The 17,650-nt window shown below is 41.3% G+C and overlaps 1 protein-coding gene across 3 annotated transcripts in view; it reads right to left on the reverse strand.

Annotated features, from left to right (window-relative positions):
* Positions 1-17,650, reverse strand: part of CTNNBL1 (catenin beta like 1) — a 64,369-nt gene that overhangs the window by 12,734 nt on the left and 33,985 nt on the right. For all 3 annotated transcript variants that reach the window (XM_026056374.1, XM_026056395.1, XM_026056386.1), the window contains exons 12-13: positions 5,337-5,434; positions 4,150-4,230 (exon numbers count right to left, since the gene is read on the reverse strand). In XM_026056374.1, the coding sequence (XP_025912159.1) occupies positions 4,150-4,230; positions 5,337-5,434 (179 nt within the window). The remainder of the gene's footprint in view (positions 1-4,149; positions 4,231-5,336; positions 5,435-17,650) is intronic.

Genomic DNA, 17,650 nt, shown 5'->3' on the forward strand with positions numbered 1-17,650 from the left:
TAAGGCTGTTGCTACTGCCTATAATTATGTCTCATTTTAGACAGAGTTAAAAGCCATAGGGCTTTGTATCTTCTACAGAACAGATTAAAGAATTTGAGAGAGGACAAGATATTTTCTTCATAAGCAAAGGCTTTGATATTTTCTAGGTTTCATTAACTAAAAACTCTGAGAAAAATTATAAGACAGGCATCAGGTGTTGGAAACAAACACTCACATGGACTCCACTCCAGGGTTTCACATGGCAATTAGGATAATCGCTAAGTTATCACCTCTGACCACTTCTGAATAGATTCCACAGAAGTAAACAACTAGATAACACTAAGATGAAGGGAAGTTCCCTCCTGGGCCACATCCTGCCTCACTGTCCAGATTCAGAGTTTAGCTTCATAGTAATCTTTCTTCAGTAGCGCATCTGGCTTAAGAAATTCCTCCCCTCCCTTCAACTGTCAGCTATTCATTCCCACATCTTCACTGCAACAATCTGAAGGGCTGGGCTATAAACCAGATCACTAAAATAAGCCAAGTTAAAAGAAAGAAAAAGGAATCGAGGGAGAGAAGGCAAGAGCAGGAGCTTATTGTGCCGGCTGCACTACTAAACATAAAACGTCACGTATGATATCTTCAGTCATTCCCTGCATAATCAGGTTTTCACTTCTTGCAATGCAAGATGTACACCAGGATACTCTGTCCATCAGCCTTGAATCTCTCTCTCTTATAAGCTGAACCCATAAAATCTAAACAGGTATCATTTTCTTTGGGTCAGGAAGAAAGGAGAGGATCTGTATTGCAGATTTTTTTTGGTACTGTGTCCTCTACTGCAAGAGGAAGGTCAAAAGCCCCCAAGTGATAAAGCACAGTTTTTATAGGATCAAGTGTTCATGTCATCCACTTCAATGATTCATGTGCAAAAACTATGAACATTAAAGTGTCCCATAAATCCTGTCAAAGACAGACAATTCCCTGATCTGAAGGACGGAATCATGGTTTTTGCCTACTTCTGCATGAGAAAACCACTTGAACCATTTCAGACCCCAGCACGCTTTTTTCCATTGACCATTTTGGGAAGCCACAAAACAAAGCAATCAATACTCCAAAAACATTCCAAGCTAGGAAAGGAGCCTCAACACCACACTTCATGCACATTGTGTCCAGTACTCTTATCTCCCCTCAGGATGTGGAGAAAAAGGCGATTTATTTTTGGAAAGCAGAAATAATACCTCTGAAATGCAGTGATCTACCTCTGGGCCTCCCTTGAGAGATGCACTCTGGTAAATGGAAGGTAGCTAAGTTCCTGAGCAATTTCCTCTACACTTGATCCAGAGGGTCATAAAGGCAATATCTTCTTCGAGACTGAAGGACAATTTTATGCCTATATGGAAGTTCCTCCACCTAAGGAGAGAATCAGCATTCTCAGGAAGCAATATTTTACGTCAAGATTTGTTGGTAAACCTATAGGCCCATTCCTGCTGCACTGAATTATCTTATGAAGGAAGAGAGTTCTCGGGCAATATCCAGACAGACCTTCAAAGAAGTAGCTTGTTGACCTGCTGTTCACTAGGTCATAGCCCTGCCAGTACACACAGAACAAGAAAAAATATATATATATTGCTGCTGTAGGCTTCCCTATCACTGGAGGCCCTTGCATCAGATAGCGTACAAAACATTTGTGATGGCGCACTCCCTGCTTAAAAGACCTTACAAAGCAACTATAATAATAATAAGTTTTTTAAGACAACTCATGGCATGAGATGCTGAAACAGAAGAGGATTTTAGTTCTGCTGGGAATCACTTCATCTGGGGAGAAAAGCGGAGCTGTGGAGGATGCGGTGAATGTACTAGACATAATTCAAGTCTATGGCACTTGCCTGGACCTGTCACTAGAACAAACACACCACACATACTTTAGTATATTTAATCTCAGTTTCTCTGCAAAAGAAGAAAGCATCTGTATCCTCCTTTTACAGTTGAGAGATAAAGCAAAAAGTAGTAGCTTAGTGACATGCTTAGTATCATCAGGGGAGTTTAGAGATGATCAGGATTGGAACTGGACTAGCGCTCCAAATTTCTAGTCTTCCAGTCTCTAATGATAGACTCTGAACAGCTCTGCTCTGGAGAAAAAAAAAAAAAAAACAACACACACACATACACAAAAAAAAAAAAAACAGATGTCCTCCACATGCAAAGTACAAACCTGCTTCTCAGGGGTGACATGCAGCATGAGATAATCCGTGTAAAATGCTTTAAGATTCTCTGTTGAAATACACTGTAGAAGGCTAAATCCTATTATTAGCACCAGTAAGAGAAGAATTGGGAGATCCACTTATCTTAGCCGTTCTAGCCTACAGAGCCCTTCAGTGGGGCAAAAGCACAACAGCCTTCTGAGTGCGAGAGGAAAATCCAAGTTCTTCCAGTTTCACATTTTGCCATGTTCCAGGAAACACGGCAAGCCACAGCACAAGCAGAACTAAGCACAGTTCTGCCATGGTGGGACAGCTTCTCTAAGGACACAATAGCCCCCAAAGTCTCTCTCAGGAGACAGCCAAGCCTAAAGCAGCTCAACTTGTCCATGTGAGAGGTCGGAATCTGAGAGGCACTATACAACCTTACAGAGTCAAATTAGCCTCGTGGTCCTACTGTGCACACAAGGAAGTTCCTGTTCAGTTTAATCTATGAAAATAGATGCTTGAAAATCCATGAAATAATATCAACCCATTTTCTACATAAATTTATATACTAAATATATACTAATTAAAGGGCTTCTAAATAAGCCTTTTCAGACTCAAATTCCCTTCACTCCCCCTGCTTTGAGCTTGCTGTTTGCTACAGGTGTTAACATTTGCAGAATGCTTCAGGATCTTTTTGGATCAAAGGTACTACACACATGAGCTCTGCATATTSTATTTAAGGGCTCCATATAGCAGCTGCCTATACACTGCAAGAGTTTAGCCAGAAGCATTAGCTCTGCTTTCCGAGTTCTAAAACACACACATCAACGCTGAAATGTAAAAAATAAATAATTTCTTGCTCTGTTCTAAGAAGGATGAATAGAAAGTGGAGGGATAACAGGAAAGGATAAAGGCTGTTTGCTTCCAGCCACCATTCATTTGTGAAGCTGCAGCTGTCCATATGGAGCCTGAATGCTGGCAGCAAAAGCAACTCCATTCATCACTCACCCCTGTGCCTTTTTGAGCAGCAACAATGCTGCTGAGCTCTAATGCCCTCTGAATGTTTGCCGGTGCCCAGTGAAACAGCCTTGGCATTGCAGAGACAGCTGTTTGTCAGAGGCTCGGGGGGGCGGGAGCCTGCGGCCCACCGCGCTCGCCTGCGTACCGGAGAGTGCCCGCAGCGATTGCTCTCCGTCACTGCTAATCACTTTCACACCCTCCTCAGCGCTGACACAGATAATCTCATAGGCAGCAGGCCAAACTCACTAACAGCTCTGCAAGCTGCTTCCTGACTCCAGCAGCTCATTCTCTTTCAAAAAGTCTGTTCCAGCTTCAGTTCCAAGAAAGTACTATGTGGTACCAAAGCTCATGTCATTCAAAACGATTCACTGCTGGTGTGCAGAGAGCACACTAGACTTTGGCTACAGCCCCATCTAACTAATCAAAATAGAAGCCTTCCCTCAGCTGATCAGAAGTCTAAAGACCAGGGTAGGAGGCCTTGAACATTATCATGTAATTGTCTCACTGCATTTCACTTACTCCCCATCTGCCAAACCAAGTCAGATTTCAGCCAAGTAAAAGCAAAGGCAGATTGCAGCATAGATCTAGGCCCTCCTAGTGAAATCCACTCTAAGAAATGACCCAGGAGAACTTGCTGTAAAGTACCTCAGTCTTATCTGAGGTAACCAGAAGTTGGAGAGTGGGGCAACAGGAATTAAGAGATAACAGTCAGCACAGGTATGAAGGCCTGGCTCAGAAGAATGATCTGGCTGCGCCAGAAGTTCTGTACAGACGACATTTGGGTATCACTCCATTGTTGAGATTACATTCAGCTGTTTGCAAGAAGCCATGCAGAAAGGAGCCAAGTCAAATAAGCTAAATTAAAAGAAATCCTTCAGTCACTGCAAGAGAGTTAAGAACTGAAAGGAGAATGAGGTATCACAGACATGAGCTAGCAACATGCATAGAACAAAGTAATACATACATGTTTCTCTCCTTCAATCTTCTTATCAGCTGCCTGCATTGCATCCAGGTACTTAAAATACAGTTCCATCAGCCGATCAACCTGCAAGCGCAGAAGAGATAGACCTAAGCAAGATAAAAGAACAATGCAATCATCCTTAATCCTTCATGCTATGTTGTTTTCCTCCCAGCTGCAGTCTTCACAAAATAACAGGCAATTCCGTCACTCACAAGAACGAGCACGTTACAGGAGGATGGGGCAAGTGTTGGACAGAGGAGCACGCTGAGTCTGCAGGCATCTGGATGGAATCCCATATCACAATATGGTCTTATCAACTCCAGCTAAACAGAAACAAATAGACACATGTCCGTAGCTTGCTTGCTCTCCTGTTTTGTGGTTCTCCAATTCTTCTGGTTTCTTAAACGGACCTTTCTGCCTATGCTGTATATGACCAAGCATCTGTTAAATGTATCAGATGTGTTATGGCTCTCCTGAGCTTCACTGTACTGGACTAAGCAACTGAAAACCTTTCTAGTAGTGGAAAATTTTCTGCAACTGAACACCTTTAAAAACGCACTGAGGAGGAATACAGAGGAAGGGATATTATCTTAGTGGTAGAATTTACAAATCCCATGGGAATTACTGGTTTGTAAGAACTGCTGTTTGCTGTGTTGCAGCTGTTTGATCTATCAACCACCACGTAAATATTTTGGGAAGAATTTCCTAAACACCGCTAGTATGGTGCATTCTAGGAGAGGAATGGGGAATGTTAAGTGTATACTAAAGCAATCCCTAAGCTTTCTGCAAGAGAGCTTCACTAGAAAAAACTGGCACCTTTCCGTACTTCCCTGGTCCCACAGAGCTAGCGCAATGTAATACCACACGTGTTATGTGCTCAGGCTTCAAGAGAGACACACAACCAGGACTGGGAAACATGACTATCACATGCAAGAGCACCAAGAAACAAAAGCATCTATGACCCAGGAGGCCAAGCACTAAAGGCATTTCCAGTTCTCCTGTTTGTTGATAACAACATGAATGAGAAGGAGGGAATGAGAAGGAGGGCATGTGTGCATGCAATTCTTTATAGGCAGATATAACAACTGTTTTTAGTAATTTAGGAAGTGTACATAGGCATCCTGCCATTATCAAGCATCTTCCCCACTCTGTTAGCCCYGAGAGTGCAAACAAATATTCAGCACACTCACCTTCTCACTGTCATTCTCTGTGAATTTATTCAGCAACCGTGTCCTTTGCTGCCCTCTCAGGTTTCGCAGAAGGGAGGCCAGGATGGAACAGACATGTTCTGGAGGTACATAATGAAAATTGCATGCTGAGATCAGAAATAGGGGCTTATTTTCTTTGTAACATGCCATTAAACTTACTACTAACACTCCAGTATGCAACTGTTTGAAAGYGGAAGCCTGGTTCTTACCAATCACGTTAGGGATAGAAGACAGAACAGAGAGTTAAGTAGTAAGCTGTCTTTACAGACAACACACAGACAGCTCCTCTCCCATCACAACCAAACTAGAAAGGTCTCTTCTGGATTCCACCGTAATACACTTGCTACACTGATCCTGTTTGGGCATATGCCTGATTTAACAACAGCGATCCTGAGAAAAGCAACTTAAATAAAGCACAAATTCTACTTCAGTTCAGCTCCCCAGGCTGACATACCTGCCTAGCAGCACACATTCTGTTTTGGCATTCGCCATCACAGCTAAAGGCACAGCACTTTGTTTCCTCCCTTGTGGCTAAAAGGAACACTGGCCCCAAACCAGGGTTCATTTGGAAGCTGATACTGTCATTCAAATCACCCTTGGGTCACCAAGCAGGAAACAGCTATTAAAATAGAAAAGCTTGAGAAAGGAATAACTGTGCCAGTGTACAGTTCCTGCAGAGACTTAATTGCTATTAGCTAGACAAAAATCCTCAAACAAAGCACTCTTATTTACAGAAAATCTGGTGAATTGAATATGAATATGCCACAATAAACAAGAAACGATCAAATAAATCTGTTATACAGTCTTCCAGATTCCACCTAGGGGGGTCATATTTTACAGCACAAACCTTGGAGCCAAGCAGAGTCAACTTTGCAAGCACACATACAAGATAACATCTGTGTTTATGTCCAACCAAAATTTCACTTTGAATGGTGACTGAACCAAGTGCTTCAAATCTATAACAATGTTTGTCTCCTCCTGAACAGCAGGAGAGAGCTCTAAGTAGTTCTTTTCTTACGAATGCAGATGTCCCTCAATAGAGAGGCTATCAAAGGGTGTACCTGAAGGGCCACCCAGCACTGCTTCTTTAATGCCTTGCAAGATTCTTTCAGAAGATCCTCTCGAACAAACATCACAGCAGAATCTCTCCTAGACTGTTACTAACAAAATATGGTACGCTCCCTTATCAAAGGCCAGTTTCTGCAAAGCAGCGAACACATTCAAGGAGTTCAGGCAAAAGAGCATTTCATAACTGTGTACTGAGCTCTTCGCTTTAGAAAGCAAGGAAGCAAAATGCCCTGTTCCAAAACTTTATGCTTATAGGATGTATTATGCTTCTTTAAAAACTAGTATTCAGCTTTACCAGACTTCAGGGAAGTAGAAAAAGTGCTTTTGTGTCCTTGTTTCTTCAGAAGGATCCACCAGTTTTATATGCAATTTATATAAAAGGCATGTATAAAATCATACTGGTTTTGAAACATATTTCCAACCAAGCCCTCAAGTTGCAACTGTCACAAGCTCTGGCTCTTTTTCATTTTGCCAGTGAACAATGTCTTGGACAGAGAAGAAAAAGAAAGAAAAAAAAGAAAAAACAAAAGAAAAAAAAGGCAAAGGGAACCCACCCAGGAACTGATTCACTTCTGGAAACAAGGCTGAGTTCACAGAAGGAACCCATAGAAGATAAAGGTGTCTTGTTTTCCTCCGTGAAAAGAAAGTATTGTGGGACATACACAGCACTCATTTGCACTCCTTACATCACTCTTACAAGGGCACAGGATATGCAGAGATGTAAATCATTTGCAAAACATATGCCAACATCAGAAATGATGCAGGGTATCAAAGAGTACATGATTTTAATATAGGGAAATAAAACCGAGCACAAAGGCACAGAGCAAATGACAGAGGCACCAGTTTCTCTCCCCTGCCAAATCATTTGGTATTGCTTTCTGCCTACAAGTCTGCATTAAGTACAGACCTCATGTTTCAGATATTTCAATATATTCAAAACTGTAACTGCTCCAAGATGTCTTCACTTTAATCTTGTCGATTAAGACTGATGAAAAATAGCGGCTACAAAAATTTCCTCACCTAAGGTGGGGGTAGGGAGGAAGGGGTGCCAAGGTTTGTTATTTTCAGAGAGGAAAAATATGATATACAGAGGAGAGGGATCATCATCTTATTGCCATTAAACCATTTCAACGTGCATTTCCACAGCGCTGCTTAGCCTGGAGCCACGAGAAGCCTTGATCAATCGCACTAGCATACAAAGAACAAGCGGCATCTACCTGTTTGCACGGAGCGTTTGCATTACCTGCCAGCTTAAGCTTTCCTTCAAAGGCTAAAGTGCCGCTTGCCCAAGTTGTGGGTCTGCCCATAGATTATCTGCATACTAGGGAAGGGCAGCAAACAGAAGAGGATATATACACGTACGCGCACACACCATTTCATTAGCTACTTATAAATGTAGCTTCCTTAGAAACAGATTTCTGCCTGAGGTGGTGTCAATTTTTCACATACCAAAGAGATTGGGAGAGCTGCTGGCAGGAAGAGCAGAGGAGATAACAGGTTTATCTGGTGGCCAGCACCATTCAGCTGCTCTGTCATTTCGACAGGATAACATGGAGGTGAAGGATGGCTCTGGATATGTCAGTGCAGGCTCTTGCTGCAGAGAAACAGTTATTCCACAAGAACTATATCAAATTAGATGTCTACATTAAAAACAAAACAAAAAACTGCAAAAGCCTCCAAAGTCCTTGCAAGATTCTATTTTCTTAAGGTGAAAAAAGGTATGAAAAAAAGGTTTTGTTTTGGGGGGGGGGGTTTGTGGGTTGTTCCCCCCCCCCCCCCCCCAATACATCCTAACAGATGTTGTTCTGCTTTAGAAGGAAATCAGCAGTTCCAGTCTACTAGGGTTCACCTACTCTGCCTGGAGTAAAAAGGAAAAATCAGGGTATTGGTCAGAGACTGCTCCATGCAGCTATTACGGTCTCTCCTAATATGCAATGACCCATTCTCCCATTTTGACGAGCTTCTCATTCCCTTCTTTTCCTTTAAGGACTTGTCACAGGTATTTGAGCAGCACAGTTACTCTGGGAACAGAAAAAGTCTTTTTAACCTACCACCACACTGAGCATTGGCTCCTGACCTTCAGGTCCCTTTTCTAGTAGTACCCAGGGAGGTGGGACCACGAGCTGGGAAACACAAACAGATCTGGTGACAGAGTGAAAACAACGGAATTATTTTCATAGGGGTTTTTTAGCCCAGAAAGGAACATTGTGCCCATCAGGTCCAACCTCTTTTATACCATAGGCACAACTGCACAAAGCATTTCACAAAGCAACTCCTGCATCAAGGCTACAGTTTCCAGATAAACCCATATTTACCTTTTAAAGAAACACCTTGCCTAGAGTTACAGTTTAAATTATATTTTACCCTTGACAGCTACTCTAATAGCTGGTTCTACTTATTGTTTAAAATTCGCATTTTATTTCCTGGTTGAATTTCTTTGGCTTCAACTCCCAGTCAACTGGCTGGTTTTGCCTCTGTTCACTAGATTAAAGGGATCTCCAATATCAAGCATCTGTTCCCTACAAGGGTATTCATACAAGTCATTCAAGTTCTATATTAATCACTTCTCTGACAAAAAAAAAAGCGAATGCCTCCAATTATAAAATATATACTCCAGACAAAAACTGATCTTGTTACTCCTCTATATTTCATTCCTTCCCCCCCCCCCCCAACTTTTGTTTAGGGGGAAGTGTTGACACTGTATTTTAGTAGTAGTATTCTCACCAATGGTGTATATCCTCATTATTTTTTTCAATGTTCCTTCACAAGAAAACACATTTTAGCCATCATTTTTGCTTTGGTGCTCACAGGCAGATGGTTATATATGTTTATCAATAAAAATCCTTAAAACTACTGAGAAGCCTAAAGAAAAGTATGTATCTTAAGAACGCTTGAGGTTATTCTTTATACACATCACTTCAGGAAATACATAATTGCCTGGCCCAAATGTTTGAAAATTATTTTACAGAAATGTTTCTGAACTAAACTTTTTCCTTGATCAGCTTCTTAAAATGTACTAGTGGGGTTCATATCCACCCCTCCAGTCACAATTACACTGTAATGCAATTCATGGCCAAACAAACACCAACATCTATGTGGCAAAACCACAAGAACATTAGCCAAAAATCAAGCCAAATCTTGGGGTAAGAGAAGTACTACAGAGTAAGTGTCTGAATCCACTGTTTGATGGGTTAAAGTATCTACATAACCAGTAAGCAGCAAGAGGCGTTAGCCTGGGAACACGCACTTTTCTGCAGACGTGGGGATCTTGCCATTTTCCAGTGGACTGCGCTAATATACATCTCATATATGCAAAATTAAAAACAAAAGAGCATAACCCCTGTATTTGCTCTCAGTGGGATCTTTGGAAAAGGATTAGCAACCGTTGCTATTCTGAATCCCTCAAAGTAAAATCTGCCGCTGCTCAGCTTTGTTCTCAGGCCACATTTTAGCATTCCTCCAGTTGCAGACGACCCTCAGGAACCCCTCGGGCAGCCTGACCAACTCGGACTGCACCGGGAACTTCTGCCCGGAAAGGGTTGCTGCCGGGGAGGGAAGCAGACAAGGCTGCAGGCAAAGGTTGCTGCCTATCCCCAGGTTCTACCACTGACTGACCGAGAGAGTGTGAGTGTGTGTGTGTGTGTGTGTGTGTGTGTGTATGTATTTCTTTTGGAAAAAAATAAAATAAAAAAGAAACTCAGAGTCAGACACAGCATCAACAAAGGTTCCTTTACTAAGAAGAAAGTTATCAGCTGGCAGCTGAGAATAACTTTTTTCAGTATAAACACCCCAGGAGCTCGCAAATTCACGTATACATGAAGACAAAAACTTCTCTTTCTTATTACTGAATAACACTGTTTTCTTTCCTATCCAGCAAGTACCTGTAACTTGAGGTGCCGTCGGGCCCTGCCCATTTCAGCGCGATACGCAAGGCGAACTGCGTCGTTTGTTCTAGGCAGGTCATGCTGCATATGCTCCATCTGCATCAAGAGTTCTCCTTAGACTAGTATTGGCTTGGACTCTCCAGAGCCTTTTCCACTCCAGACAGACACGCAAGACTTTAGAATGCAAGCAGTGTTTAAAATACCCTAATTACATCGATCTTGACTTCAGCTGTGGCGTGTTGGAATACAGATTAATCTATTCCATGGCTGGCACTGGCAGCTGCAACAGCAGGAGGTCCTGTCAAATCAAGCTGCAACATTACACTCCTCTGCCTTTATTATCCCCCCCCCCTTTTTTTTTTTAACGTTTCATTATAACGGACATCTGCCTAGCAGGGGAGGAAGCTCTCCCAGGCAGAGCCGAGCACAAGCACACTCCACTGGAATACTGACGCAGATAAAAGCGAGCATCCTCCTGGAGAAAGGCAGGAAGGTGCGCGCTTCTGGGAACCAGAGAGGTGACAGCAGCCATTGGTGGAAGAGAAAGATATTCTGATGAACTCACTAAAACAAATTTAAAAGCCTTCTGCCTTGTAAAGAACTCTTAAGATAAGTTGTGGTTTCTAATCAGGAGCAGGAAAGTGCAAGAAAAAAAAAAAGCCACTTCTTTCAGAAACTTTTACCCTTCATGGATTCGTGCACAAAACTCTGGGGCTTCAAGCCTGTTTGCCACCAAAAACTGCAGGAAGAACTAGCACATCCTAAGGACAGGCCGCTTGCACTAACTGCTCTTACAGGAGAAATCCTGCAGCTAGATTTAAACATGTTTGCTGACACATTAGAAGCAGTGTGACCACTGCAAAGAACGCCACATGTCTGATTTAGTCCTGCTCAGATCAGCGTGCTTGTGCCAGGATCAGCCAGATTATCTCCTCTCCGCACTGCGACTGCCAGCGTAGAGAGACCTCAGTTTGCTATTAACTAGAACAGCATTAGATCTTAACTTTCAGTTCAGTGATCCATTCCATCTTTGACCATCTGAATGCGATTGAGCAATGAGTTATCACGCATTAGCTGCAATGATTTCCTAACATAAAAAGTATACTTATAACCTGAAAAAGACTTAAGGGATATTTACTACGTACTGTGCGAGTTCTCCGGCACGTGTCCCTCCCTCCACTCAGTATTCACTGAGGGTCATTTTTCTTTTTAATGAACACGTAATCATGAGTTGCTTTTCCTCTTCTCTCAGTTGTTTCGGTGTTCTCTACCATACTATTTGCTTTGTTAGAAGACAACAATCCATGAGCAAAGATTCTGTGATTTTAGTCTCCAAAACATAAAGCAGTTAACAAAATAGCATCTGCTACAGGATGTTACTTCCATGTTGACAGTCTTTTACTCCATCTCCAGATTTTAGCATAACAAGAATAATAACAACAACAACAAAATCAACCCCCCCCCCCAGCAGTAATAATGATCAGCTCTGGAAGCAGTTTATCAGGAAGTCTGATGAAACTGCCATCACTTGAAGAATTTAAAATCAAGACTTGAGAGGCACCAAACCCACAGGCTTCACTCAGTGGAGGCCAGCCTATTTTTCTTGAGAACAAGCTGTCTGTAAGAAGCTCAAACACACCTCCCTATGCCAAGAATACATCCCATCACCAAGAGCAGAGGCTAATAGATAACGCAGCTCCCCAGCTGAGAGAGGAAAGAAGCCCCCATGAAGCACTGAGGCCGATACTGCCGAATCACTTTGGGATCCAGCTAGGCATCCAACCCAGCCTAATCCAAAGGAGACGAGGAGTGCTCAGGGAGCCGACTTCTGGAGTTTCTCCTCTCCACACTTACTGAGGTATACAAAATGCATTCAAAGAAAGGTATTGCAATGCAACTTGCAGAGTCATGGAAGGCCTGCCACTCTCGCACCCCACTCGTTTTTTGGTTCATTATGAAATTGCAAGTGGAATTAAGGACATGCTATTTAAATGCCATAGCATCCAGTATGCCTACCTCTTTTCACATGCATTAATACTTAGCACTTTTAAAGAGAACCCCACCCAAGTGTCTCAAAATGTTTTGCAGTGAAAACTCTCGTCTGACAGTAGTAAGAAATACTTCTATTTTACCAATATGTAAACTGACGCCCAGAAAGGCTGAAAAAAGTATGCACATGTTGTCCCTCGTGAGCTGAAATCCAACTATCATGCTGAGTATAAGTCAAAATTCTTTCCTCAGTGGTTGGAAATTTATTTTTGTGATGTTCTTGTAACAGAGAATGTTAAATTTAATTAAGATAAATTTAACACTGTACTCAGCATCATGACTCATTCAAATAACAAATTCCTGTTGTATTCTGGAGTGTTAATGGTAAAAATAAACCGACATAATAAAGTCCTGTTTAAACGGACTGATGCCTTCAGTAGGTATTCATTTCAGAAGACCACCAATGAAAAATATTTTCTTCTGGCTAACTGAAGGTGTTCATTTAATAGAGATGAGCTTTATCAGGTCATTCTTCTATAGCCTTTTCACTCTTTCCATGCCCAGGGAACTTGGAATGAATACCTGCTACATAACTAAGGGCTTTGCTACATTTCAGTGTGTGTTACAATGGAGCAAGAGTGTATTTAGTAAGAAATCTATTCTTTTAAAGGAAATGTATAGCTATATGTCTCCAAAAGAGTTTTTTTTAAGAGGGTGAAGAGGCAAAAAAAAAAAAAAAAACAAAAAACACAAAGTGAGAGAAATTCTCATTTGAAAATTGGCTGAACTAGTTCTAAGGTTATCAAATTAAGTCTTCTTAAGTAAAACTGACATCTAAGTCAAGAGAAGGCATTTAAATTAAGATGAATTGAGCAAACATCCTTTTATAGTTCATTAGACTCTGCAAGTGAGCAAAACTAGAGTCCAAACAATTGTTCAGAGAAAGAGAGAATATACGCCCTATCAAACAAGTTACAATTGCTTCACCACAGACTCTCTAATTCACCATGAATTTGTTTTTCCCATTTTTAGCTCACTGAGGCTGTCCAAGAATTTCAAGTTAGCATCCAACACTTCCATTAGATTGTTGTTGGTGTTGTTTAGCAACAAAAATCCTTTTATCTTTATGGACAAGTAAGATACACTGTCTGACTCTYAGCTCTGTGCCAGATGAAATTCTCTGTTACTCCCCCTGCCCCCTCCCCCAAAAGAGAATTTATGCTTTTTATTATTTTCATGGTGAGCATTTCAGCACTCAGGAACAGACATTCTTGCAGCATCTCCCAATGTGTTTCAAAGCTTACAATACAAAAAACATTATTTCAAATCTTACCCTAGATTTATCCCAAGAATTACCCAGACCCAAATTCACTTTTATTTTCTGTAATCACAGATGCTACATACTTGTCTCGTTGCCTTTCCATCTTAGTTTCACTAAAGCTATAATAGCCAGACTCTTCTCAAGTGCCCCATCAGAACTCATGGGTCTCCCCCTTAACATGGTAGATCACACATTTTTAATTATCTCCTAAGTGTCTAATGCAGTCCCAGTCTCAGACTGATCAAGAGTACATTTTTCTCCAAAATTTGGCTCTTACCTTTCTATCAATACTCACTATAAGCAGGTTATGTTATCCTCCCATATATTACTCACCTGCACATTATCCACCAACAAAAGACTACYGCAAAGCTACGCTATATTGTACCTTGTATGTTGTGTTCGGTCGCCAACTTGAAGCCTGTCTGGATTACACTTGCAGAGGGACCATAATCCTTAATCAGTAAGATTACAGGGAGCAGTCAATCATAAAAACAAACACTGAGCTTCTAGTAGAATCAAACATGCACTTCTGCAGTAATACTTCTCATTAATTCTCCATCACCTGCTTTACTTCATTCTCCTTTTCCTTTGCTCCAAACAATGTCAAGCAGTATCTAAGAAGGCCTGGCTAATGTCAGCCAAGTAACTCAGGCTGTAATTGTTTGAGAAAACTAATGAAACTCACTATTTATAAAATGCAAGTACATATTTAAGAAGTTGGCAAGTATCAATTCAATACACTTCATCTATTTTCTGTGGTCTTTACAGCAAATAGAGGAGGATGCTCAAGCAAAGGATACTCTGCTCCTTGGGAAAAGAGCATATAAAAATACAACCATTTGCTCCCTGACCTCAGCAAAAATTAGAAGTGTAATGCTCTACCCCATAATTTTGTCAGTTGAGCAGGGCTGAGATTCCAGCAATCACACCCACAAGACCACATCAAAGAAACACTATTTTGTACAACGACTGGCCCGTCTCTCTAAGACTGGCCAGCCGGGCTGGATACTCAAAAGTATTTTGACCCCACAGACAGAGGAAAACTCTAAGCCCTTACATTTCGGTTTGGAATTGCAAAATATTTCTGTTTGAATTGCTTCACTACCTCAGAAAAATGAAATTGCTTCATATGAGATTCTTTTTCTCCCCAACCTGACACCCTCTGCCATATATCACGATCTGTCCAATCAGGCAAAATTCAGGTGTAGATTGTGTAGGCAGTTAGACACCGCTGGTCGAATCTTTAGGCTCAAATCATACTTAAAAATGGTAAGGAAATTTTCCCCTTTTTCCTTAATTATATAAATGCATATAAAGCTTAAATATTTGCAGTTTGGATTAAAATTGGTCACATGCTACCCTATGTAATTATTTTAAACACTGACAGCACCTGCAAAATTTAGGACTAAAATGTAGTTACTCCTCACCCAGCACTGGCACCTTTACACCATTAGAAATAACTTCTTATAATGTATTTCTTATTTTTTTTTAATCAAATTTAATATGGATTATAAAGTTTTGTAATAAATGAAAGCTGGCCAAGCCACATTGAAAAAAAACTCATATCGAGAACAAGACCTTCAAGACAATAAGATAAACACTACTTTACACATTATCTCCCATGTGAAAAACAACATTACTAGTATATCTATTTAAAATAAAGACAATGGGAAGAGTATTTTCCCACCAACATCAAAAAAATAAGAAACATTTTGTGCTCTAAAGATGAAGCATCAGATATCCAATGCGAGGAGCATTTCTACAGCTAACTATTGTTAAAGCAGCCTCGGGCCCACCGAGCCCCAGCTAATGGTGGTACCTGCAACCTGACAGCACTTAGGAACTACAAACAAAGGAAACGTTAAGACAGGCTCAGCAGCTGCGTCTCGGTGGACAAACGCTACCGACAGAGCTGTTTGATGCCTCACCCAACGACAAAGCGCTTTAACAAGGTTGTCAATTAAGCCGTCGTAATTAGGCTCTCAGGTTAACAGCCCGTTGAGGTTTTCATACTTTGCAGTGTAACTGCTAACGACTATCTGGATGCAGTCTCAATAGCAACAGGTGCGATGTGGATCTGTTCACAGTGCAAAGGCCTTTAAATTGCTGTTTTTTTTTTTTTTTTCTTAAATACTGGTACTTTTGTTACAAAGCCATTCCAGTTAATCCTTTAAAGAAATATGTTTCTTCATTTGACATACACATGAACACTTTCCTAGCAGAAGAGGATCATCACGTTTTTGAGAGTTTGAATACAGGAGAAAATTTTTTACAAGAAAAGATGACAAGGAGAGACTGACAATTAGCATTCCTCTTGCTAAATAAACAGGATGTACGGAAAAAAATGTGTTCCTAGAATTAACACAGCACAGAGGGCATTAATTCTCAATCGTTCTAGACTTGTATGATTTCCCTTAAAACAAGTGGGCACTAAGAATTCATTTTAGTATTCCTGTTCAATCAGTAGCTTATAACGGCTGACCACCAAACAGCAGTGCCCCCAAGCACAGAATAATTACTGTATTGCTGGTGCAACATTTGGCCAAGTAAGGGTATATACTATGCTGCTTATATGCACATCAGGACAATGCCTCTGACAGGCTCCAGGCGAACCCTGTTAAACATCTCAATTAACTTCAAGTGTTATAAATTCACTARCTCATCTGCCCAGTGATGCAAAACAAAGAAAATTGGACTTACTACCACAGCTTTTTAGAGAGAGTTTATTTTAATAAAACTGATTTCTGGACTCATCTTAATTTCCTCCATTTCTTCTCAGTATTAATGAGATGGAGGTATGATGTGAAGGTACTTTGCAAGGACCGCTCTGCTTTACAGAGGGCAGATTTACTTTCCTTCTAACACAAATAATTAATAACCTGACCCCTCTGTAGGGCTTTCCAAACTACTACCTAATCCTCACAGTAGCCAAGATGGCAATATCTGTTTCATCTGGAGATTGCAGATGAAACAGATGAGACAGAGGTTAACTCACTTCCCCAAACTGAAAAATTAAGTCAATGACATGGGCAACAGACCAGATCTCTCTGCTCTGAAGCTCGTACTCTTGCCTGAGCTAAAAAGACTGAAACAGCCTTATTTTCCTACTTCAAATTAAGATTTCAAAACATCCCCTAAATCCATCATCTGAGTGCAACTGCACTCTGCAATTTTGATTACGCAAACCCCAGTAACATAAGACAGCRTTTCTTCCTTCACCATAATCCATGAAAGACAAGCAACACAATACAAGATAGATAAGGGAGCCAGAACTGGCAACCTTTGTGTAAGCATTACCACGCGTGGCGCCGGGCTGCAGGCAAGTACCTTCCCTCCCCGAGCACATGCCCTAGGAAAGCAGCAATAGCAGACACGCACACCCACCCGACCCACAGTGTTTCCAGCTCCTGTTTTGTTGTATCATCTCCACCTCTCAGTCCCATGGTACTCAGGATGCAGAGCTCATCTCTGCAGCTATTACAGCCTAAACAAGCCTGCCAGGAGCTGTCTGGCCAAGCCATTGCCTTCATTAATAAAATGTTATCAACTTCCTAATGTTGGTGCTCTAAAGCAAATGTATTGTTACCAGCTCACCACTGGCACATTTTTCAAGAAGAAAACAGCTGCTTACTGAATCTATCACTTTTCAATACTACCCCTTCTTTTAGGGAGAATCAGAAGAAGTACAAGGCTCACACCCCGAATCGCCACCTGCTCTGCAGCTTTTCACTCACTATGTCAAAGAAAGAAGATACCCAGTCCTGAGAGAAAGCAACTGATGTTAGTCCAGTGCTCAGTGTAGGTCTGCAGGAGGCAGCATCTCTCTCTGTTTTTGCTTTTGAGAATATCAAGACATCTGATTATAACTTAGTTGCTAAGACTGTACTAATTCACTGTATCTGGGTTTAGAGATCCCATTTTGTTGCTGTTCCCTTGCTGTTCTCCCCCAGGTTACCACAATAGTTAAAGATGGATACTAGGCAAGTCTGAGATCCACCCATACCTCTTTCAGTTTTTGACAATATTCATCCTTT

Source organism: Apteryx rowi, unplaced genomic scaffold, assembly GCF_003343035.1.
Source record: "Apteryx rowi isolate R43461 unplaced genomic scaffold, aptRow1 scaffold_0, whole genome shotgun sequence".
Taxonomy (NCBI): Eukaryota; Metazoa; Chordata; class Aves; order Apterygiformes; family Apterygidae; genus Apteryx; species Apteryx rowi.